This window comes from Hemitrygon akajei, chromosome 3, assembly GCF_048418815.1.
Source record: "Hemitrygon akajei chromosome 3, sHemAka1.3, whole genome shotgun sequence".
Lineage (NCBI taxonomy): Eukaryota > Metazoa > Chordata > Chondrichthyes > Myliobatiformes > Dasyatidae > Hemitrygon > Hemitrygon akajei.
In genome coordinates this window covers 76,414,417-76,440,678 of record NC_133126.1, presented here as the reverse complement: position 1 = coordinate 76,440,678, position 26,262 = coordinate 76,414,417, and the positions used below count along the sequence as shown (strand labels likewise).

Genomic DNA, 26,262 nt, shown 5'->3' with positions numbered 1-26,262 from the left:
GGACTGTCACCTTAAGACACCGAGAGAATGAGACTAACTTTTAGACACTGTTGGATCTCTGCTGACTGCAGAGTTGCTTGGTTACTATGGTGGAGAAAGGTGGAGTTATTTGATGGACGGTCTTCTTCGGTTGTCCATTGGAATCCGATGATTACATCCACTCCTTTAATGGTGAGATCTTTGATGACTATACAGTCCTATCCTGGACCCAGAAGTTCTATTACAGGTGGGACATGTATATGTTGTAGTGATGGCAACCATGGCTGCTTTTCTCCTGGCTCTCTTCTACTGTCTTCTGGTTGTTCTGTCCATCGCCAGAATATGAACCCCGTCCCTACACAGCTGTCGCCAAGTGTTACAATCAGCAGCAACATCCTCCAGGTCCTCAGGTCTGATCTTGCACTTCCTTAAAGCATTCTTCATCTGATCCTTATAGCGCTTCTTCAGCCCTCCAGCTGAGCATCGACCATGATGTAGCTGGCCGTATAACACTCTGCGGGGTAGCCGACATGGGAGCATCCTTATCACGTGCCCCAGCCACTGCAGCGGACACTAGGTGATCATGGCTTCAATACTTTTGCAGATGGTCTTTACAAGTATTTCAGTGTGAGGAACCCGCTCATGCCAGGTAATTCCCAGGATGCGCTGAAGGCAGCTTATGTGGAAGCGCTCCAAGGACTTGATGTGATGGCTGTAGGTTACCCAAGCTTCACAGCCATAAAGGAGGGTGGTAACACAGACCGCTTGGTATACAGCGACCTTTGTGGAGGGACGAAGGCTCCTGTTCTGAAAGACTCTATGCCGAAGTATCCCAAAGACAGCCACTGCCTGTTTAATGTGGCTCTGGATGTCGTTGTCAATGCCGCTATCCTCAGAGAGAATACTTCCCAGATATTTGAAAGATGGCACTACTGACAGCTTTTCATCACCATCAGTGAAGGCAGGTAGGGTGGGTGGGACACTGGTACTCCATTGGCAAACCGCTTCTATTATGGTGGTATTGACAGTCAGCCCCATCCTGCTGTACGCTCTCACCGCCACAGCAAGGACAGTCTGAAGATCCTCCGGAGTATGGGCCACAAGAGCACAGTCATCTGCATATTGCAGGTCTAGGACCCATTTTCTACGGAGTTTGGTAGTTGCGAGGAGCCTCCTGATGTACTTTTTACAAGGACAGTCACAGACTCACACAGCTAGAGTCAAGAAGGATTCAGTCAATGAAAGACACCAGTGAGTCAGTCGCTGGTTTAAACTTTCAGTAGCCCAAAAGGGGTGAGTTGAGATCGATCCAGAGTATTGATAAATGACTCTCACGAGTTTCTGCCAATAGAAAAATTTCGCAGAAAAGAGAGGAGAGGAGAGGAAGGTTTGAAACAGAAGAAACCTGGTGACAAAAAGGTTACTGTTTGAACTCTCTCTCTAAGTAGCCCGTGACGGTGAGTTTGCTTCCATTCGAATACGAAAGTGTGATCGTCACGTAGTTAATCCACAGGAGTGGGTCCGAGAAACCTTTGTGAATACCATGTGTTTGTTTGCCCTTTTGTCTGGGTGTGGTAGTTCACTGAAGAAAGGCACCCCTGTGGCAAATCACTGTTGGAGTTATTTTGTACATTGTGGAACTGGATAAATGGCCATTACGTTGTGTGGTTGGGGTAACCTTGTGGAATCTACCAGTGTGTCAACCCTTGCCTGGGTGGTGGTTCCCTTGAAGATTGTCCCCTTTGTGATAAGCTACTGTTGGTGATAATCCATACGTGGATTCTGTTTGAGTATCCTGTGGCCACCACTTTGGGATGTCCCGTAGCTGAAATCGGGTGTGTTACCACTTATGTTGAAAGGATATTCATTGAAGATCACTGTCGGTGATACTGCATGTGTGGAGTGGAACAACTTCGGAGATAAACCCTACTGCTATTGTTATTTTATATTGCTGTCGTGGAGTCTGTGGAAAATCGACGTAATTGCCTTCTCACAACACTCGCCTTTGGATTACAAATATCTCGCATTAGTTAACCTGAGGATTGAACTTTTCTTATATACCATCGTAAGACTGTAACTCTTGCTACCTGAGCTTGACTAAGTTTGGGAACTTTATTTTTACACCTATATATGCATAACACTGCTAACCCTTGGTTTACCTGGTTTAAGTTACTATATGAATAGTTATTAATAAAATAGTGTTTTGTTAATAGCAAAACCAGACTCCAGGTGTGTTCTATTGCTGCTGATACTTTTATAGGGTTGCATGTACGTAATACCCCAAAAGCTTAGCATTTCATCCGAATTCGACAACCCACAGGTTCTCTCTCTCCCTGGCAAGGGAGAGGGAGGTGTTCCCCTTTTTCACATTCATGGAGAGACAAGAAGAAGCTCAGTGGTCACCAGTGCAAGATATGGAACTGATTGGTCAGTGGCTAGTGATTTTTCCCCTCTTCATGTACGATTAAATTATTTTTAGAATGGCAAGACATTGAGTTCTATCAAGTGCCCATTGGCACCCGTTGTATCAAAAGAGTTTATCTCCTGTATATGGAATAGGTGTCATTAGGTGGAGAAGCTTAAGTTTTAAAACTTGATCAGCACATTTGTGAATCTGTGAGATACATGGGCAATACAGTTCAGGACATTGCCGCTCTGCAGTTTCAATTTGCAGGTAGAGTGTAGAATGGTGAATCATAAATTGATGCCAAAAACTTGGCACAAGGAATAGGTATGTCCATAATGCATCTTATTCTCCATTCAGCACATAGATCTTCTGAGGAGTACATTAGAGCTAGGTCTCTGACCCCATCAACAACTCGAAAACACAACGTAGAAGAGTCAGGAAAATGTTGATGAAGTGAAGTTGCATTTAGAAGAACATTCCTTTAACAGCAAACAAGTTATCGGGGGAGATGCAGCTTCACTGGTACCAAAGACTCGGAAGGTTTACTTATTTCTTTTAAATTAGGGATGCAGTGTGAAATGGGCCCTTCCGGCCCTTCGAGACGCACTGCCCCGCAACGCCTGACAACACCGATTTAATCCTAACCTAATCACGGGACAATTTACAATGACCAATTAACTTACCTGCTACGTCTTTGGACTGTGCAAGTTAACTGGTGGATCCAGGGAAAACTCACACATTCCACGGGACTCATTACGGAGGATGTTGGGATTGCACTCTGAATTCTAACGCTCCCAACTGTAGTAGTATCGAGCTAACCATTGCAGTACCAGTAACTGCACAGTTGCAGGATTTTTGTTTAGATACAACACGGAACAGGCCCTTTCAGCTCTTCGGCTCTCCGTTTTAACGCTAGCCTTATCACAGGACAATTTACAATGACCAACTAACCTACCAAATGGTACGTCTTTGGACTGTGGGAGTAAACTGGAGCACCCGCCGGGAAACCCACACGGTCACAGGGAGAATGTACAAACTCCTTACAGGTAGTGGCAGGAATTGAACCCTGGTCACTGGTATTTTAAAATGGTTTGTTAACCACTATACTACCATGCTACCCCTGTGAGGGGTGGATGGGAAGCCTTGGGTTTTGATTATTGGTATTAGTGAAAATGGAAAGAGGGATGAAGTTGTGAAGGCACTAGGAACAAAATGAATTAGCAGGACCTGAAAGTCAGTCATTACTGGATTACTACAATGTAGAAATAGGAGACTATTAAAGATTTATGCATAATTGGACAGCACACTAGAGAGAATAGAACAATCAAGTCTACATAAATGCAAATTGGGTGGTTAATCAAATAGTTTTCTCCTGCTTGAGCTCAGACATATTCATTCCTCATCTCCTGGAATTGTTACCTAAGGTTTAATCCTGCTTTAATGGTGTTGAGAATTCCATCATAGATTTACAAAGTATGGAGGATACAAAGTTCAAGAAGCCCAGAAAGAAAGGGGTCTGTTCCAGTGTTTATCTTCATAAGCTTAACAAAAGAGGGGAATATTCTTGAGTTTATTTTTGGAAATGAATCAGAGCTGGATAGGAACTATTTTAAGACAGTTTGATGTAGCATAGTTATAGGAAAGAACAATGAAAAGCCATGGATTAATGTTCTAAGAAGAGAAAGACTAGTTTTACTCAGTGAGTTGTCATTTAACAGGTAATCATTGAAAGAAGTTGAATATAAATTTATTGTTAACTAAATGATAAATTATATTCCATTGATCATCTGAAAGTGACTCCCAAAGTTCCAGTTCCCAAGCACATTTAACCTTATCATTAGACATCATTTGTAAATTCATAAACCGTTTATATATGATGGCTATCAATCCTTTTTGAGATGGTTTAAGCTGAAAAATAACATCATTTTTCACTTTTTTAGGTAATCTTTTTTCTTCTTCTTCGTGATGTTTCAGATTTGACCAGCAGGATTCCCCCCCCCCCCCCTTATTTTATGTAATTATATCCTCAAATGGAATGCCCAGTCTTTTTTTTTGTTTTAGGTTAGTTTAGTGTTTTTTTTTCTTCTTAATAATAGAAATTTTTAGTCTTTGTTTTGAATTGTTAAGAGGAGTTGTGGTTCCTTTTATATATTAGCTTAGTATTATACTATATATGATTTTGACAGTGTACACTCCTTTTTTTGTTTGTACTTTTATTGGAATGTGTATTTGATATAACTTCTCTGATTTGTATTTGTCTTTATATTTTTTTAAATCAATAAAAAAGATTAAAAATGAAAATGAAATGAGTTGCTGAAGTGCATTCACATATTGTTTCTTGAATATTTACTGGGATGGAATCAGAACATGTTTAATATGGGTGCTTATTTAGGATTAATACAACTTACTATTAAGAAAGGCACAGCAAGATAGTTGCTGCCTCAAATCTCCAACCAACAAAATTAATCCTAACGTCCACTTTAGTGTTTGCACATGTGGTGTTTGCACATCCTCTTTGTCATCGTATGGGTTTCCTCCAGGTGTTCTAGTTTCCAACAACAGCACAAAGACTGTTGATAGGAATGTAGGGCAAATTTTTTATTGTATTAGAGTAAAGCAAATGGGTGCTTGATGGTCAACACACACACGCAGTCATTCAAAGGGTTTTTAAGAAGAAGAATTTCATGTTTGCTTATTGAGATATATCCTACTTTATTTCTAGATTATACCTTTGGGAAAGTTACAGACCACAATACAATACTTGTACTTAATTTCAAAGAGTTGTTTCATAGAAGAGATCATATGATGCAATTATGCTGGTGAGAGTGCACTGGTGATTTACAAGGATGTTGCCAAGGCCAGAAAAAGTTGAACTAAGTGGAAAGAATAAATTATTTTCATGGTTGCAGAGGAGACTGAAGAGAGATAATTGAGCTGTTTAAAATGATGGTTCCTAGACAGAATAAGTAGAAAAAACTATTCCCTTAGCCAATGGGATTAAACCGGGGGCATATGTTTAAAGGAATTGATAAAAGAGTTAAATGGGAGAAGACCTGGCTGGATGCCCAAGAAGAGTTTATGCATCATATATGCTGAGAAAACACTAGATTGTTTTTCAGATAACTGGTGAGTTGGACATTTGGTCGAATAATTGGTTGTGCAACAAAGATGTTGAAAGTGACAAGAAATTAATTTGAAATATGTAATACTTTGTTTAAATTAATGCCTCTAATGAGACAAATATTACCTATTATATATTAAGAGTAAGTTAGAAGGAATTTAGAACTGTAGCTTAAGGAATATTTAAGCTATTACCAGTTTCCTTGTTTATTCCTGAAACTCACTTTTGGTCGTCATAAATGGACCCAGCTCTCATTCAGCAGCAAAATGTTAAATTCTATCCTGTGAAGTCTCACATTGCCTTAATATCTTCCTGGAAATTTGTCGTGAGGAATGTTCTGATTCTCAACAGGTTGCAGGACATTTCTACAACAGTCCTGACAAAACCAAGAAATTTAAACATGAAATAAACCTTTTCATTTGCATTACTTGTGAAATAGCTGTATTTACAGAACTGAGACCAGTTCATCTCACTTGATTATGTAGCTAGTAATTTGTGTCCTAAGGATCTGTTAATAGTGTGATTCATGTTCTTAAAGTATCACTCAAATTAAGAAGCCTTGAGTGAGAAGGAATGAACTTCTGGAATCTCTCTCCAACAGGTAGTGAATTGTAATATATTTATTTTGAACTTTTAGTTTGCCATTACTTTATATCACTCTTGCCATCCGAACTTCTGTTCATGATGGAAGGCCAGAAGGATGCAAATGTGCTTTAATATTCAGAACCACAATTAACAATGTTTATTTCAGAGAATAGTTTTGAGTGCAGTGTAACAGTAAAATGATTTGTACATCACAGAATTCGGAATTCGGAAGATGATTGCCCATCATGTTGGTACAGGTAGTATAAAAGAACACTCCAGCTAGAGCAGTTCTCCCACTTTTGCCTAGTATTTCACAAAACTCTTCTTCTTACATAGTTCTTCAGGATCAAGGATAACTTGCATCCATTCTGGATATGTGAGTTCTGAAGTGGTCTTTGGTGGAATCACAAATGCTTCTTTCTGATAGGGCAGGTGGGTTGGTAGTTGGCTAGCTCATGCACTTTTCTACCACTTATGCAGAACTTCTTGGTGCTCCTGATGGCTGGACTGAGTTTCACAATACCATCCTGATTGCCTCTTCTCTCTATGAGCAGTCCAGGGCCAGGGTTCCCAGGAGTCAGTAGGGATGATTCTCAATTTTAATGTGATTTTGAACGCATCCTTAAAAAGTTTTCCCCTGTCACAGAGCGAAGAATAGAGTGTCTCTTTTGAGAGTCTGATGCTGGATATGTGAATAAATTAAATAACTTTTTTCCTCAAATTGCTAACATGATTCTATTGTTCCTATTTCCATTCATTTTGTTATCCTCCCTGCCTCTTTCTCTACACTTACAAAGGTGTTTATTGAGTATTGTCTTTGACACAATTGCATCTTGATTCACACATCTAGGAATTTACAGCACAGAGATAGAACATGAATGAAGTAAGTTTCTTCACTTTCATTTTAGGGCTGTTGTTTTCATAGGAGCTGAATAAATAGTCCATGTCCCACTATGGAGCAATAATTTCAGCTGATGTTTGAGTGCCATTCTATCTATTGGATGATACTTTAAATTGAAAACCTGCCTATTTGCCAAATTGGTCATCAAAGGAATGTTGAAAAACAAAAGAAATATTACCTTGATATTTGGCCAATGCTTTTCCCCTCAAATAACCTCACCAAAAATTGGTTCCCTGGCCAATTATAGTATTATGAATTGTAAGAAATGTTACTGTCACAATTCACCACATTAAAATAGCATCTAAACTTAGCTCTGGATTTCCAGCTTCTGTGGAATTTCTCGTGTTTATAACCGAACTTCAGAATTGCCTCTTTTGTTGTAAAACAATTATGATGTCCTAGGATCAGGAAAAGAGTGATATAAATTCAATTTTGTACATTGGAGTTAGAAGTAGCCTATGTGAAACTGCATGATGTTGAACCGTTTAGCGGAGAAAACAAGTGTAAGTTTGAAGCCACAAGAAGAAGGCATTGTGAATGTTAGTACTGTTAGCTGCAGAAGAGGCAAAATTAGTCTTAAGCACAAGAGGGTGCTGGTCCCAAGCCGGCAGGCACTTAATTTATTTTGTAGCTATGCTTCTTTTTTGGAGAGTCCATTATAACAATTCGCCGTGAGCCTCCACTTATTTGGCAGTTCTCTTCAAAATTGACAGTTTGATCCCATTAATGCAATAAAGCCTCATCTTCTACAGTCAAAAGGTTCTATTGATGAAGGCAGATATAATATCTCAGAAAATGGTTTCTTAAAATATAGCATCACCAGTGACAACAAGGTCACCAACACGATTTTGAGGCAATTCATAGCAGGGTAAATTGTCTACCTTGTTTTCAAAAACCCTTTACTCTGCTGATCTCCACAAATTAATGCCAAAAGAGCAAGGTCATAGAGGCAATCGGATCCCATTTTCCCTCAATCCCATATAAAGGTTAGGTTAAATAAATCATGTGAAGCTGAGAAAGTTTGTATTAGAGAAAATCATTTTGTCCTCCAGAACCACTGTGATGATATGTATTAATAAATTGATGTAGTATACTATTTACTATGCCCTTCACCAAATTTTAATCAGCATTTGTAGCTACTTTTCAATCCAAGTATTCTGATTTTGTGACATACATAAGATACATTTTTATCCAAATGGTGGCATAAAATCACATTAGTTCTTACCTCTTTGTCAAAGACAATTTGTTCATTTGTCTTAATGTGTCAATGTAGCTACTAACTTTAATACATTATGTAGATGCAGTTTATTTTTTTAGAATCAATCACAAAACAGGAGCTGTAAATGCAAGTTATTTTTGTTGCTGTATTATTAATTTGCTTACTCATCAGTGGCTATCAAATTGTATTTTCTAAATTTTTAAAAACGTTGAAGTTACTCACTTTTTTTACTTGGTTGATCATACATGTTGTAAATATCTCAGTGATGACTGGGAATGAAACATACTGCAATGTTGCAGGTTGTTTTGAATATCGATCATGTTATTCAATGTTCGCAACATTTCGAGGAATGCAAATATATTTAGTGAACAACATGAATTGAACATACTATAAGGAAAGAAATATTTCTAATCGAGGCCATTTTGGATAGTGTGAATTGGGATAGGATATATAAGTAGTCGATAGACCAACTGCTAAGTAATCCATTCATAAAATTTTCACCTTTTGCCTAGGCAAGAATGCCAAATTTGTCATTTGGACTACATAAATTTAAAGTTGATGTTGATATAATCTCCATTTTCAAATCCAGTACTGAGCAATCACAATTTTTTATGTCTTGTTAATTCATCATTTTTAATTTTAAAGCAGGAAATCTACTCAGAAACATTTACCAGCCTTAATTGTATGATCTACAAATGGCAAAAATAACAATCCTACTTTTTTGTTCTGCTTAGGCCACAGCGCAGTTGACATCAGCAAGGTTGCACGACGACACCGCATGTCCCCATTTCCCTTAACGTCAATGGACAAGGCCTTCATCACAGTACTGGAGATGACCCCTGTTCTCGGCACTGAAATTATCAACTATCGAGGTAGGATACATAAACGTGCATTTCACTTCCCCTAAAAATATAGGTTTTTTTAAACGTAAAAGTTACCTGAAGTTAAATGCATAGTATAACTTGGGGATATTGAAGTGGTAGTTATGGAAAAAAAGAATAATTTCTTTAGCTAGTATTTGTAAGTTACATAAATGGTGAGCAGATGCTCGACAATGCGCATCACCAAATGCAAATCAGTAGTTAGAACAAATAGACTATATTTTTTTCTTTGTCATGTTCGTGATCTTCTGTAAATGCTTACATTTGAATTTAGAAACTTCTCCCCTGGAGTTTCAGAACAGAAGTTTACACAATAACTCACACCATGTTCCAGAGAGAATACTGCTGAATTGCTTTTTTAAATATTTGTACTTGCCGTTTATCTTCAGTGACCATCTGGACCTTATAATTGCCAGAAACATGACAGGATAATCAACTGTTTTCAGTAGTAAATGAATTAGTCGCCAACTGGGTGGCTGGTGATGGTTGTCCATCATATCCAACAGTGACAGAAAACCTGTGCAGGAGAGTTTTTTAAAGTGGAAAAGACTTTGCAGTGGGGCAGTTCCCCTCTCTCAACCTCAGAAGTCTGGGTCCAATGGTACAAACAAGCATCACAAACTGGGGTCTTCCTTGGTTACAGTGGATGACCATGATGTCTTCTATTCCTGGTCATGTCCTTCACTCTCCATGGAACATTGCAGTACTGCCTTCCTGGGCATTGGATCTCACTATAGATCTCATCCACCCTGTCTTTTGGAGTTGACTTCACATGCTAGGACAGGCATGTTCCTAACTCATATTGCTGACTACTCTCATCTGTTTTAGCCTGCCTGTCGAAGCGGTGTAGCATGGTGTGGCCACTGTCACATGTGAACGGCTACTTGGAGAGGTGAGAACTGAGTGTCCAGTGGGAACAAGAAGAGCTGCTCCGGAATAGACATGAAAAGCCCCTTCTCCGGAGGCGCTACCCCTCTCTGGGTATCCCATACTGTAGTGGTCATCAACCCATCGATCGCGATCAACTGGTCGATCTTTGAGACTTTCCCAGTAGATCCCAAAAAAAAAAGAAAAATAAATACATAAATACTGTTGAGAGATTGTTTCCGGGTTGCGGGGTTTTAGTTCCGTTCTTTCTGCCTAGTGTGCATGCGTGTAGCTCCCCCGCACTACACAGTGTACTTCAGTGGTCCCCAACCACCGGGCCGCGAGGAAATGATACGAGTCAGCTGCATCTTTCCTCAGTCTCTGTCACGCCCATTGTTGAACTTGAACGCACGCGAGGTCATCAGTCGCCTAAATGCAGTGACACCCTCGGACCAGAGATCACTGGTTGGCCTCGCACAGCCGGCGTGAAGTGCTGTTGCTACTGACCTGGAGTGCAGACAGATGGGCACCGCCCTAAACCTATTTAGCACACCAAATGCTCGTGGGGAACCCGGTGCTAAAATATTCGCAGACTACCTAATTCAGGCTCAGGGTTCAGTAAGCAGCAGAGCAGCTACCCCACTGCAATCTACTGAAACAAACTTCTGTGGGCTGATAGATCCTACAAGGGGAGCGAGCGCGCCCTCTCCGGACTGCGACCGCCGCGGCCCCGCCACGGGGACCTCCGGCCCTTACCTTGTCCTCTCACCCCACCCACGACCAGCCACACCTGGCCAAGGTGGTTGGAGACGGGCGGGCAGGAAGCTGCAGTTTGGGCCCGGAGGCTGTCTAATGAGGCAATGAAGCCCTCAAAACTGCTTCGGCACCTTGAGACCAAGCACCTGCACTTAGAGACAAATCCGCTGAGTTTTTTTCAAGCGGAAAAAACGTGAGCAAGCGGGACAGAAGCTAAGTGCCAAGAGCCACGAAAACTAAATTGCAGAATAGACAGGACATAAGGAACCAGCTTCGAGTATCACTGTATTCCCGTCGTGTTTAACACCCCCCCCCCCCCCCCCGGTCAGCCGGTCCGCGGTGCAAAACAGGCTGGGTACCCCTGGTGTTTATACATTATTTCTACTTCCAGTCTTTTCTGCCCCAGTGCGCATGCGTGTAACTAATCGATCTCAGGTCGATCTTGCCTTTCACTAAGGCCGAGGTAGGGGATCTTGGGCTTGAAAAGGTTGGTGACCACTACCATACTGGGTAGTTAAAATTCATAAAATCAGCGGCATGTCCATGAAGAGATTCTAACTCTTCTTAGAAAGAAAGATATTTGCATCATCAGAATGGGAAGGTGGCAATGGTAAATTGCAACCAGAGAGAATTATTTTCTTTAATGTATTATCCTTACCACAACAGATATGATTAATGTTGTATGGGGTGCCATGGTAGTGTAGTGTTAGCATGACACTATTACAGCTTGGGGCATTGGGGTGTTAGAGTTCGGACTTCAATCCTCTGTAAGAAGTCTCTATGTCCTCCCCATGGAATGCATGGGTTTTCTCCAGGTGCTCTCGTTTCCTCCCATAGTCCGAAGAGGTACCAGTTTGTAGGTTAATTAGTCATTGTAAATTGACCCATGGTTAAGTTAGAGTTAAATTGGGGGTTGCTGGGGACTGCAGGGTGGTGCAGCTCGAATGGGCAGAAGGGACTATTCTGCACTGTGTCTCTAAATAAGTAAAAGTTTTTACACTTTTTATTTATATGGAAAAATCAATATTTCTAATGAAATCATTTCAAAAACAAGCAGCAAATTTCATCAATTGTGATATTTGTGACATGAGAAAAATTCTTTGAAAAGAATTGCTCTTTAATGCATTGTGAAAATACCAGGTGTTGTATAATTTGAAAATGTGTAAAAAGGACTTCCATTTTTAAGTAATTGTAGAAGGATCGGATCAAATCAGATCAGCACAAAAATTATTCTAATCTGGAAATCCAGCACTTACAAACGCAGATAACTGAGGATGCCAAATCATCAACTATATTCAAAACAGAAGTTGATAGGTTCTTGATTAATAAGGACATCAAAGGTTATGGGAAAAGGCAGAAGAATGTAGTTGAGAGGGAAAATAAATCAATCACAATCAAATGGCAGAGCAGGCATGATAGGCCGAGGTACCTAATTCAGCTCCTTAGAGTCCTAACACCACCAGCAGTCATTCCCACGATTCTAACTGTGCAATAAGAACTAGATTTCATTGTCTTTGTCACCAGAAGGAGGTGTGGAATTTGTAAGAATAGATAATATTTTGTACAGGTTATCGATATGCATCTATTACTAAAGGCCAAAAGTCAGTAATTTTTGTAACATTGAACGGTTTTAAAAATCATTTGTATTTTTGCTCTGATTTTGATTCAAGTTTTCAGAACAAAACAAAACCAAAGTTTTTAGCTAAGTCAAGGATACTCCCTTCTGTTAGGACAAGACAAGACAAGACAAGATTGTTTAATGTCATTTCCAATACACAAGGGTAAAGGAGAATTAAATAATTTTTACTCTTGATCTGTTGCAGCATAATTAGACACAATAAGACATAATTAGACACAAAAGAGCACAATCATAAAAAACACAATAAGTTTGCATACATGAGATAGCTTATATACATAGATTAATTGTATGTCCATAAACTAATGCTCGTCACAGGAGTGTCTGTACATGAGTTGACTGACTGGAAATGATAAAGTAGTGGTGGTAGGTGTATGGAGGGGTGGGTTGATGGGTGGAGCTGCTGATCAGCCTTACTGCTTGGGGAAAGCAACTGTTTTTGAATCTGGTGGTCCTGGTGTAGATGCTGCGTAGCCTCCTCCCAGGTGCAAGTGGGATTATAGGATTTGTCTGGTTTAGCACTGCCAATGCACTACAATAAAACTGTAAAATACTGCTTTGTTCTGCATATCCTAAGTGGAAGAAGATGACTGTATTAAATTTTCTGAATCCACACTGCAATCCAGGACTTCACTTTCCTCCAAAATAAGAGAAATAATTTATTTGTAGTCTTTATGAAATCTCTTGAAAAAGGATTAGAATCATTTGTTTCTTGATGCATGCTAGTAGTGGCAAAATATATAATAATGGGTTACAAGAAAGTGTAGTTATATTCTGTAAGTGAATGGAGCAAGTTTGTGGAGGTAAGTTGTCTATTTGTGTTCCTGCAAATGTTTATTAGAAAGATTTTAATTTATTATGAGTCACAGAGTCATAGTACACTACATCATGGAAACTGATCCTTTGACTCATTTTGTCCATTCCAAATTATTAATCTGCCTAGTCCTATCGACCTCCACATGGACCTTAGCTTTCCTTACTCCTCCCATCTGTAGGCCTATCGAAATTTCTTTTAAATTTCTTTTAAAGGCATGACTGCTAAGCTGATTCAGTGTGCTACGTGCATGATGTGGGAGGTCAGGGACACTGATGGTGCCCCCGGCTGCTACAGCTGTGGAAAGTGTGTCCAGATTCAGCTTCTGAAGGAGCATGTTGCAGCACTGAAGAAAGAACTAGATGACCTCAGGTTCATCCGCAAAAACAAGAGTTTTCTGGACAGGACCTACAGTGAGGTCGTTACACCGAGGATACCAGAAGAGAGAAGGGGACGATGATGAGAAAGGAAAGGATGCTTGAAGTACAGGAGACCCCGGGAGATGTACCTCTCGTAAACAGGTGTACCCTCTTGGAAGCTGTCAGGACAGAAGATACTGCCAGTCTGAGAGGCGGACAGGTCTGCAAGTCAAAAATTGGTGCAGAAGCAGAGCCGAGGAGTCAGACATCAGGAAGAGCCGTGGTAGTAGGGGACTCCATAGTAAGAGGTACGGAAAGGGCTTTCTGCGGCAACAGGTGAGATTTAAGAATGGTGTGTTTCCTCCCTGGTGCTAGGATCCAGGACATCACAGACCGATTGCAGGGAATCCTCAAGGGTGAAGGTGAACAGCCGGAAGTGGTAGTGCATGTCGGCACAAATGACATCGGGAAGAAGAGGAAGGACATTCTGCAGCGGGCCTTCAGAGAACTGGGAAGAAGGCTGAAAAGCAGGACCTCCAGGATGGTTATCTCCGGTTTGCTTCCAGTTCCTCGTGCTGGCGAGGGCAGGAACAGGGAGATAATGGATCTGAATGTGTGGCTGAGGAACTGGTGCAGGAACCAAGGATTTACATTCTTGGACCACTGGGATCTGTTTTGGGGTAGGGATGAATTGTACAAAAGGGACGGGTTGCACCTTAATAGGCAGGGGACCAGCATTCTGGCAGACAGGTTTGCCACTGCAACACGCATGTGTTTAAACTAAGTAGTGGGGGGAGGGGATGAACTGGAAATATAAGGATGGAGTTAAAGGGAAAGTGAAAATAGGAAAAGTTAAAAAGGACAACAGAATCAATGGAATAGAAAGCTCAAGAAGAGATCATATAGTATGGCCAAGTGAAATAGGAATTGATATGAAAGGTGAGGGGAGTAACGAATTAAAAATATTCTATATGAATGCACGAAGTATAAGGAATAAAGTAGATGAGCTTGAGGGTCAGTTGGAAATTGGCAAGTACGATGTTGTGGGAATAACAGAGACATGGCTTCAAGTGGACAGGGCCTGGGAAATGAATATTCAAGGATATATGTCTTATCGAAAGGACAGACTGACTGGCAGAGGGGGTGGGGTGGCTGTGTTGGTGAGGAATGATATTCAGTCCCTTGCAAGGGGGGACATAGAATCAGGGGATGTAGAGTCAGTATGGATAGAACTGAGAAATTCTAAGGGTAGAAAGACCCTAATGGGAGTTAACTACAGGCCCCCAAACAGCAGTCTGGATGTAGGGTGTAAGTTGAATGAAGAGCTAAAATTAGCATGTCGCAAAGGTAATGATACAGTTGTCATGGGGGATTTCAACATGAAGGTAAACTGGGGGAATCAGAATGGTACTGGACCCCAAGAAAGGGAGTTTGTGGAGTGCCTCCGAGATGGATTCTTCGAACAGCTTGTACTGGAGCCTTCCAGGGAGAAGGCAATTCTAGATTTAGTGTTGTGCAATGAACTGGATTTGATCAGGGACCTTGAGGTAAAGGAGCCATTAGGAGGTAGTGACCATAATATGATATGTTTTAACCTACAATTTGAGAAGGAGAAGGGAAAATCGGATGTGTCAGTATTACAGTTGAACAAAGGGAACTATGGAGCTATGAGGGAGGAGCTGGCCAAAGTTCAATGGAGCAATACCCTAGCAGGGAAGACAGTGGAACAACAATGGCAGGTATTTCTGGGAATAGTGCAGAAGGTGCAGGATCGGTTCATTCCAAAGAGGAAGAAAGATCCTAAAGGGAGTAAGGGGTGGCCTTGGCTGACGAGGGAAATAAAGGACAGTATAAAAATAAAAGAGAAGTATAACATAGCAAAGATGAGCGGGAAGCCGGAGGACTGGAAAGCTCTTAAAGAACAACAGAAGATAACAAAAAAGGCAATACGCGGAGAAAAAATGAGGTACAAAGGTAAACTAGAAAAGAATATAAAGGAGGATAGTAAAAGCTTTTTTAGGTATGTGAAAAGCAAAAAAATAGTTAAGACCAAAATTGGGCCATTGAAGTCAGAAACGGGTGAATTTATTATGGGGAACAAGGAAATGGCAGATGAGTTGAACAGGTACTTTGGATCTGTCTTCACTAGCGAAGACACAAACAATCTCCCAGATGTAATAGTGGCCAAAGGAACTAGGGTAATGGATGAACTGAATGAAATTTATATTAGGTAAGAAATGGTGTTGGATAGACTGTTGGGTAAGAAGGCTGATAAGTCCCCAGGACCTGATGGTCTGCATCCCAGGGTACTTAAGGAGGTGGCTCTAGAAATCGTGGACGCATTGGTAATCATTTTCCAATGTTCTATAGATTCAGGATCAGTTCCTGCGGATTGGAGGGTGGCTAATGTTGTCCCACTTTTCAAGAAAGGAGGGAGAGAGAAAACAGGGAATTATAGACCGGTTAGCCTGACGTCAGTAGTGGGAAAGATGCTGGAGTCAGTTATAAAAGAGGAAATTACGACACATTTGGATAGCAGTAGAAGGATCAGTCTGAGTCAGCATGGATTTATGAAGGGAAAATCATGCTTGACTAATCTTCTGGAGTTTTTTGAGGATGTAACTATGAAAATGGACAAGGGAGAGCCAGTGGATGTAATGTACCTGGACTTCCAGAAAGCTTTTAATAAAGTCCCACATAGGAGATTAGTAGGCAAAATTAGGGCACTTGGTATTGGGAGCAGAGTACTGACATGGATTGAAAATTGGCTGGCTGACAGGACACAAAGAGTAGCAATTAACGGGTCCCTTTCGGAATAGCAGGCCGTGACCAGTGGGGTACCGCAAGGTTCAGTGCTGGACCGCAGCTATTTACAATATACATTAATGATTTAGATGAAGGGATTAAAAGTAACATTAGCAAATTTGCTGATGACACAAAGCTGGGTGACAGTGTGAAATGTCAGGAGGATGTTATGAGAATGCAGGGTGACTTGGACAGGTTGGGTGAGTGGGCAAATGTATGGCAGATGCAGTTTAATGTTGATAAATGTGAGGTTATCCACTTTGGTGGCAAGAACAGGAAGGCAGATTACTATCTAAATGGAGTCAAGTTAGGAAAAGGGTAAGTACAACGAGATCTAGGTGTTCTTGTAGATCAGTCAATGAAAGCAAGCATGCAGGTACAGCAGGCAGTGAAGAAAGCTAATGGCATGCTGGCCTTTATAACAAATGGAATTGAGTATAGGAGTAAAGAGGTCCTTCTGCAGCTGTACAGGGCCCTGGTGAGACCCCACCTAGAATATTGTGTGCAGTTTTGGTCTCCATATTTGAGGAAAGACATTCTTGCTATTGAGGGAGTGCAGCATAGGTTCACAAGGTTAATTCCCGGAATGGCGGGACTGTCATATGTTGGAAGATTGGAGCAACTGGACTTGTATACACTGGAATTTAGAAGGATGAGAGGGGATCTGATTGAAACATATAAGATTATTAAGGGATTGGACACGCTGGAGGCAGGAAGCATGTTCCTGCTGATGGGTGAGTCCAGAATTAGAGGCCACAGTTTAAGAATAAGGGGTAGGCCATTTAGAACAGAGAGGCGGAAAAACCTTTTCACCCAGAGAGTGGTGGATATGTGGAATGCTCTGCCCCAGAAGGCAGTGGAGGCCAAGTCTCTGGATGCTTTCAAGAGAGAATTAGATAGAGCTCTTACAGATAGTGGGGTCAAGGGATATAGGGAGAGGGCAGGAACGGGGTACTGATTGTGTATGATCAGCCATGATCACAGTGAATGGTGGTGCTGGCTAGAAGGGCCAAATGGCCTACTCCTGCACCTACTGTCTATTGTCTAAATGTTGAAATCCTCTTTGTCTGTGTCATGTCTTGTAAATGGTGAGCTGTGGGGTATGCGCAGCAGGCCAAGATATAAGAGAAAAACTGAGCTAGAATGATGATATTCTGAGACATTCAGAAAGAAAGATTTAAAATACAAAAAAACTGGAAGATTTAGCAATGAGTCCTGAAGGCTGTAATATGGAACATGAGGTGATGTTTCTCAAGCTTGTAACAGTGCAGGCAGCCACAAACCAAAAGGCCAAAATAGGAGTGAGGTGATGACTTAAATTAGCAGGCAATCTATGTTTTGTCCAATGTATGAGAGACCACATTGTGAACACCAAATGTAGTACATTAAGAAGTAGAAGTTACACATATATTTCACATATACTGTTTCACATATATATGATTCATGACAATACGTCCAAAACTTATCTGACTTGGAATGGACTAGTACTACAACATGCAGTTTAAAAGGTTTACCACAACAGGACATTTCAGGATAAGCAATAAATACAGGTCTTTTCAGTGTCATTCTAATTCAGTAAGTAAATAAAATAAATTTTAATTTATTCAGTTACAAGCTTAAGTATGAGCTTTTTCCATTGAGATTTGGTAAGACTAGAACTACAGGATATGGGTTAAGGGTGAATGGAGAAATATTTAATGGGAACATGATTCTATGCTTCTATTTAGAGCAGGTGAATGGCTTCTCCCCAGTGTGAACCAGCCAATGTCTCTGTACAGAACAGGTGAATGGCCTCTCCCCAGTGTGAACACACTGATGTACTTTCAAGTCAGATGATCGAATGAACTCCTTTCCACAGTCTGAGCAGATGAATGGCTTCTCTCCAGTGTGAACTAACTGGTGTCTCAGTAGATGAAATGAAAGAGTGAATCTTTTCCCACAGTCTGATCAAATGAATGGTTTCTCCCCAGTGTGAAAGCACTCGTGCATTCAGTTCAGATGACCGAATAAATCCCTTCCCACAGTCCAAGCAGGAGTACAGCCTCTCAAAAAAAAAAAGAAAAAGGTAAAAAAGTCTACAAGTATGTGAAAAGCAAGAGGATAAGACGTGAGAGAATAGGACCAATCATGTGTGACAGTGGAAAAGAGCGCATGGAACCAGAGGAGATAGCAGAGACACTTAATGAATACTTTGCTTCAGTATTCACTACGGAAAAGGATCTTCGCGATTGTAGGGATGACTTATAGTGGACTGAAAAGCTTGAGCATACAGACGTTAGGAAAGAGGACGTGCTGGAGCTTTTGGAAAGCATCAAATTGGATATGTCTCTGGGACCAGATGAGAGGTATCCCAGGTTACTGTGGGAGGCGAGGGAGGAGATTGCTGAGCCTCTGGTGATGATCTTTGCAACATCAATGGGGACAACATTCTTGTAAATCTCCTCTGCACCCTTTCTATCATTTCCACATCCTTCCTGCAGTGAGGTGACCAGAACTGAGTACAGTACTCTAAGTGGGGTCTGACCAGGGTCCTATATAGCTGTAACATTACCTCTTGGCTCTTAAACTCAATCCCACGGTTGATGAAGGCCAATGCACAATATGCCTTCTTAACCAAAGAGTCAATCTGCGCAACCTGTTCAATGGACTCGGACCCCAAGATCCCTCTGATCCTCCACATTGCCATGAGTCTTACCATTAATACTATATTCTGCCATTATATTTGACCTACCAAAATGAACCACCTCACACTTATCTGGGTTGAACTCCATCTGCCCTCCACACTATCCACAACACCCCCAACCATTGTATCATCAGCAAATTTACTAACCCATCCCTCCACTTCCTCATCCAGGTCATTTATAATAATCACAAAGAGAAAGGGTCCCAGAACAGATCCCTGAGGCACACCACTGATCACCGACCTCCATGCAGAATATGACCTGTCTACAACTACTCTTTACCTTCTGTGGGCAAGCCAATTCTGGATCCTCAAAGCAAGGTCCCCATGGATCCCATGCCTCCTTACTTTCTCAATAAGCCTTGCATGGGGTACCTTATCAAATGCCTTGCTGAAATCCATATACACTACATCTACTGCTCTACCTTCATCAACGTGTTTAGTCACATCCTCAATCAGGCTCATAAGGCATGACCTGCCTTTGACAATGCCATGCTGACTATTCCTAAGCATATTATGCCTCTCCAAATGTTCATACAAATAATATGAACATAATAAATACAAAAATGCCATGTTCTCTGCATAAAGGAGGCTTTGAAAATCACCAAATTAGTTTACATTCCTACAGAAAATGAAAATTGTTAATGAAAAATATTAAATAGTCAGAGGATTAATGCTTTAATTATAAAAAATGAGTTTTATTATTGACATACATCTTGAATTAAATGACATAAAATCATCCATACTAATTGTATTACTGGAGTAATGAACCATAGACCTGGTCTAAGGATCTTAAGACACAAATTCAAATCTCACTACAGCCTCAGGAGAATTAAAATTAAAATTTAAGCAAGTAATTAAATAAATATATAATAAAATTCAAATATCTAACAGCAAATGTGAAACTTAAGGATTTCTGTGGAAACCTATCTGGTTCACTAGTGCCCTATTGGAAATTTTCTCTTCTTTCACAGCTGCACAGAAAAACAAATTTAAAAACTGCAGATGCTGGAAATTGGAAACAAAAATCAAAGGTGCTGGAAACAGATCTTTAAAAGATTAACAGTTAATTCCAGAAATGGAAGAGAGAAAGGAAATCATATTGTTTTCAATACGAATGAAGGTGGAGGATGGAACAAAAGGAATATATTTGAAAGGGCAAGTGCAAATGGATTTAGACTCGTAATGTTGGAAACTCTTCATCTACGTTCTGAACGTAAAAATAGATGTAAATTACTTATTTCCTGAAACATAACTTAAGCATAAATTTTACATCATTTTTACAAAAAAGTAGTTACCATAAAAGAGAAACAAAGCCCATTTTAGTGTAAAGTGGCCAGTGATGCTTAACGGTAGGAAATAGAGTTTTGCCATTGGTTTAGGAATTAAATACTGTTCCCAAGCTTCTAAACCTCCTTGTCTTTTGACAGCTGCTAAAAGGTGGCATGGCCCGGATGGTGAGGATCTTTGATGAAGGACATTGCTATCTTGAGGCAGCACCTCCTGTAGATACTACCAAGGGTGGGAAGGGATGTGCCATGATATATTGGGCAGAGCTCACTTCTTTTTGCAGCTTCTTATGTTCCTCATATTCAAAGTGCTGTACATGATGCAGCTATTCAGGATACTTTCAACAATACATCTGTCAAAGTTTGTTAAGAGTGTTCAATGACAAGCCATACCTTCTTAACCTCCTAAGAAAGTAAAGACACTTGTGTGCTTTCCTTATGATTGCATTTATGTGCTGAGCACAGGACAGATCATCCGATATTCATTCAATGTTCAGGAATATTGCACTCATGTCCAGGGATTTAAATCTGCTGACTCTCTCCATTGCCGATCCCCCAATGTAAACTAGTACATGTTCATCCTCCTTCCCCTTTCTGAAGTCAACAGTCAGTTCTGTAGCTATGCTGATGATGAGCCAGGTAACCTATCTTACTCCAGTAAGCTGTTTGTCCAACAGCAGTGGTGGCATCGGCCAATTTGAAGATGGCATTTGAGATGTGCCAAGCTCCACAGCTATGTGTGTATAGAGAGTGGAGCGTGCAGTTAAGCAGGCAGCCTTGAGATGCACCTGTATTGATAGTCAGCAAGGAGGAGACATTGACAATGTCTCCTCCTTGTCTCAATGTCTCGTTGACAATGAAACAGAGTTTCATTGTACCTATGTATAATGACAATAAAGATCATTCAATTCAATTCAATTTAACATCCGTCATCACTGATTGAACTATGCAAATGAGGAAGTCAAGTATCCAGTTACAAAAGGATGTACAGGGCCCCAGGTTTTGAACTTAATGATGGGTTTGGATGGTTGTGTCTAAGGATGAAAGAGAATATGGACTAACTTGAACATTGTTCCAATGAGCTATTTAATATCCATGATATTTTGAACCTCACCCAGCATCTAAAATATATTTTAGATTTCCATTGTTGGGTCATTATCATTCAGAACATACACAGATTAGATTCAAAGTGGATAATTTCCCAGTTGTCTACATTCAAATCCATTGGCCAGCTTTGCCCATTTGTTTTATTTTTATTATCAATTTGTAGTTCAGTATTTGTTTGTATTGCTTATAATACTACCAATCTTAGTCTCATTGCATGCTTTCCATTGTAAACTAACATCTTAAGTCATTTACAAATGCTGCTAGTTCCAACCCGATATGGAACACGATCACTGATCACATCCTCCCAGTTTGAGCCCATGCTAGCCCTACTTAGTGACTCTTGCTGCACAATGAATATCTTAGCCAGATCTATAAATTAACTTCATTTCCAGAATATTAACTTTAATTAACATTCTCCAATGAGGTATTTATTAAATGGCTTCTCAAACTTAAAATAAATAATATCCATTGGCAATCTCTCACCTAGAACTTCTTCATTTGAACATTGATGACAAGGCATCTGTGCTTTGTTGACCTTCTGCAGTTTATGGAAGGTGAGATATAAAATGAAGAAAAAATGCATCCTTAATGATATTAATTCTTCAATCTGCAAGCTCTACAAAGCGCAAACCCACCCATCTATCCGGGGGCTATTAGTTTAGAGTTTGTTAGTGTTACTTTTTGGTTTTATTTACAGGTGTATTTAGCTTTACATCAAAGTAAATTGCCAATGGCTATTTCTTGGGAGTTTGCTCTGTAAAACAATCCAAACATGAAATTTTCCCAGAATCTACTGAAAAAAACATATTCTTCTTTGGTCTATTCAGAACTTGCAGGTAATTTGAATTATAAAGCATGTTTTTCACCTCTCATTGTTAACAATAGTTTATTGGGTTTTCAATGAGAAACTGTACAATTTAAATAATTTTATTTTATGGTAAATGATATACATTGATTTGTTCAATTAGAGTTGTTTTATAGCTTGCACCATTTTTATACTCTAAACCCAGCATCAAACATTTTCTGACTCAAGTCTTTCATACTTAATGTTTTATATCTGGATGGAGTTTCCACTCTCCCCAATACTGGAGTAAAGCATTTATTTTTAAATAATGTATCTGTTTTGAAAATGATATTTCATCTGTTTCCACCAAAAGTATTTGTCATAACTACTATCTATTTCACTTCTGTGCTGTATCCTGATACAAGTAAAAAATCTGTTGGAAGTTCAGGAATTTTTTAGCAAAAAAAATTGTTCTTGATAGCAGTATTGTGAAAAGGCATTCACTGGGAGCCTCAAAGTAGTAGAATTGCTTCCTACATTAAATACCCTATGTAGATTAATATACTGTGAATGTCTTATTTTGCTGAAAGAATACTAATTAATCACTTGCATTCCTGAAAATCCTTAGAAAGGGGAAACAACACAAACAAAATAATATAACTAATTGCCTCATAAGACATCAAAATGTTTTGCACCAGATTTTGCTAGGCTCAGAACTGCCAGCATGTCTCTGCATAAATGCCATTAGTTTGGAATTCCTTCCCAAAGGTGAACTTGCTGGTCAGTCTTCCCTAGGGACTCATAGGTGGGGCACAAATTTAATACAGTTTCCCAGCAAGTAATATTGAGTGGAAGAAGACGTGATTTCATTCATCTGAATAGGGAAGAGCAGCTGCAAGAGAGTAGGTAAATATCCCTTATGAAGTAAGAAAATGGAAGTCTGCACATACATTTATAACAAGCTCAGCATATTGAAGCAGCACATACAAGCTTCCTGAACATATTTCATGAGGCATATTTATATGATAAAAAGTACTTGTAGGAAAATAAAGCTCCCAGCTATTGGAGATTTTCTTCAAACCACAGTATGATTCCCATCTTACCTGGCTAAGTTTCAGTGATTCCTTGCATACTTACCCTTGAGAGCCCAGACTGGGAGTGGTCTGGGTAGATTTGCAACAATAAAAAGAAACCAAAATTCTGATTCCTGACCTGCTAACCAGTAACCCTGTTGCTTAAAACAGTGAGGCAAAGGTGGTTAGATTATACACACTTGAGTTTGACTTTAATGCAAATTATACAAAGAGAGAAGTTGTTATTTTACTATTCAGAGCTCTCATGGCATCTTGAGTCTTCTGGAGGCTTTGGTCCAATTTGTCTTTTAAAGTGACTTCAAAATTTTGTAGTGGGAGATCCTTAGATTTGATCACAATGGATTTCTGATTAGATATATGATAAAAATATCTTTGGTGTTTGTTTATTTACTAATTTGTACTCTGCAACAAATACCAGTACTGCAGAGGTATTAAATTTGTTTTTATCTTTGTTCGTATGTAACAATTTACTTCATCTGTAACAAAGTGGATCATCTCCCAATTTCCAACATTATATCCACCATCCTCTTGCTCACTCGGTTAGCCAATTTTTACTCTTTTGAAGAGTCTTTGTGTCCTCCCCAGAACTTGCTTACCCCATGTCTTTGTCTCACAAACAAGCATGGCTATGGTAAACTCAGTCCCTTCATCTAAGACATTAATATAAATTGTAGCTAGTTAAGGTCTCAGCATGGATTCCCACTATTGCTGACTTCTAGTGCAAAAATGACCATTTCCTATTAGTAAGACAGTCCTTATCCATGCCAGTATATTACCTCTCAACCCTGAGTGCTATTATTTTGCACAGTTGCCTTTCATGTGGCATCTAATTGAATGTATTCTCAAAATCCAAATACATATCATGTACCAGTCTACAATATTTGTTATATCTCAAATTTGAAGAGCAGCAAATTTGTCAAACATGAACTTGCTTTCACGAAAATATGACGACCCTTATGATTTCCTAACATCCTGCTGCTTAATAGTGGCATCCAGCATTTTTGTAATGACAGTTGTTAGGTAATCCAGCCAGCAGTTTCCTGCTTTCTGACTCTCTCTTTCCTTTAATAGTGACAATGTATCTGTCATTTACTGAATCTCAAGCCTCTGGGGCATATCCTTAACTCGGAATTTTCATGGATTGCAAACAATGTAATGTCAAATCTAGCAATTACTGTCCATCTCTCATTGCTCTTGAGTAGGTTGAGGTGAACCACCTCAAACAACTACAGATCTTCCAATGAAAGTACTCACACCCTCCTTTCCATTAAGTAAGTTGTTGCCTAGTCCACTAATGAAATTGTATACCCGTGCAATTTGGAAAGTATAGCCTCAAGGCTCTGCAAAAAGTCTTGTGCCTAGTTGGGGCTGAAATCCTTCAAGCCCCCTGACAGAGTGAAATAAAGTACTTCTCAATGTATTAAGCATTTCACTATAGATATTTATCTTTTTTCCTCTCTGTTGTCCCTTCATCTGGGTGCTTTGTCACACAACTCCTGTGTGACCTTGCCCTCTTGCCCTTTGACAAGCTGATATTACTGCTAGCTTTACTCCCAACAAACTTCAGACCACATATTAGGTGTCATACCACTTGTAGGCCCAACCTTGTACATTCCACCATTTCCAATGCTGGTCTCTGAGCTGATGATCACAGATTTGAAATCAAGTCACAGAGCTTTCTCATGGTTCTAGCACAGCCTTGGAAGATATTAGTTCTTATATATGTTGCTGGAATTGGAATTGGTTCATTGTTGCCACATGTACAGAGGTACAGCGAAAACCTTGTCTTGCATACTGTTCATACAGTTCACAGTGTATTGTGTACAAGAGAATGCAGAATAAAGTGTAACTGCTACAGAGAAAGTGCAGTGCAGGTGCAATAATAGGTGCAGGTTTATAACGACGTAGATTATGAGGTCAAAGGTCCATCTTATCGTACTATTGAATTATCATATCATTGTCTTATAACAGCAGAATAGAGACTGTGCTTGAGTCTGGTATATATGCTTTTGGCCATTTGTATCTTCTGCCCAATGGGAGAGTGGAGAAAGAGAATGTCTGAGGTGGGTGGGATCTTTGATTATGCTGGTTTCTTTACTGACGCTGCAAGAGTATAGACAGGGTCCGTGGAGGGGAGGGGAGGGGAGTTTCTGTGATGTACTAAACTGCATCCACAGTTCTCTGCAGTTTCCTGAGGTGACGGGTAGAGCAGTTGCCATACCATGCTGTGATGTATCCATATAGGATGCTTTCCATGCTGCATTTATAAAAATCAGTGAGGGTCAAAGGGGACATGCCAAATTTCTTTAGCCTCCTAAAGAAGCAGAGATGCTGGAAAACCTTCTTCAGTGTAATGTCTATATGGTTGGACTATGAAAGAATTGGTGATATTCACTCCTAGGAACTTGAAGCTCTCAATCTGAGCACTGTTGATGTAAAGTGGAGCATGTGCATCATTGCTTCCTAAAGTCAATGGTAAGTTTGTTTGTTTTGCTGATATTAAGAGAAAGGTTGTTGTCATGACACCATTTTATTAAGCTTTTTATCTCTCTCCTGTACTCTGACTCATTGTCATTTGAGATATGTCCCACTATGGTAAAATCATATGCAAACTTGTAGATGGCATTAGAGTAGAATCTAGCCACACAGTCATGTAATGACTACTGAAAAGCTGAACAACTACTCTAGTCAGCTTTGCAAAGCTCCTCAGGCAGTGAAAGTGTGGTCTGCTATATTATGTTTGGCAGATTGGTTTTCATAGTATTGCTTCATGTATCATGTATTATGTTCATGTATTGATGGGCTGTGCATCAACGCCATGAGCAGTATTTCAATTGATCACCCTTGTTTCTCAGTCACCATATTTTGATCTGGTGCAGTGGCTCAACTGGAACTGAAACAGTGGTCTGAAGCAGATTTAAAACACATGACAGAGCTTTGCTGCCTCTGGCCCCACACCAGTTGAATGTTAAGAGTGT

The 26,262-nt window shown here is 40.0% G+C and overlaps 1 protein-coding gene across 20 annotated transcripts in view; it reads left to right on the top strand.

Moving 5' to 3' along the window:
- Positions 1 to 26,262, top strand: part of LOC140725128 (gephyrin) — a 598,333-nt gene that overhangs the window by 463,211 nt on the left and 108,860 nt on the right. For all 20 annotated transcript variants that reach the window (XM_073040176.1, XM_073040167.1, XM_073040183.1 and 17 more), the window contains one exon: positions 8,947 to 9,084. In XM_073040176.1, the coding sequence (XP_072896277.1) occupies positions 8,947 to 9,084 (138 nt within the window). The remainder of the gene's footprint in view (positions 1 to 8,946; positions 9,085 to 26,262) is intronic.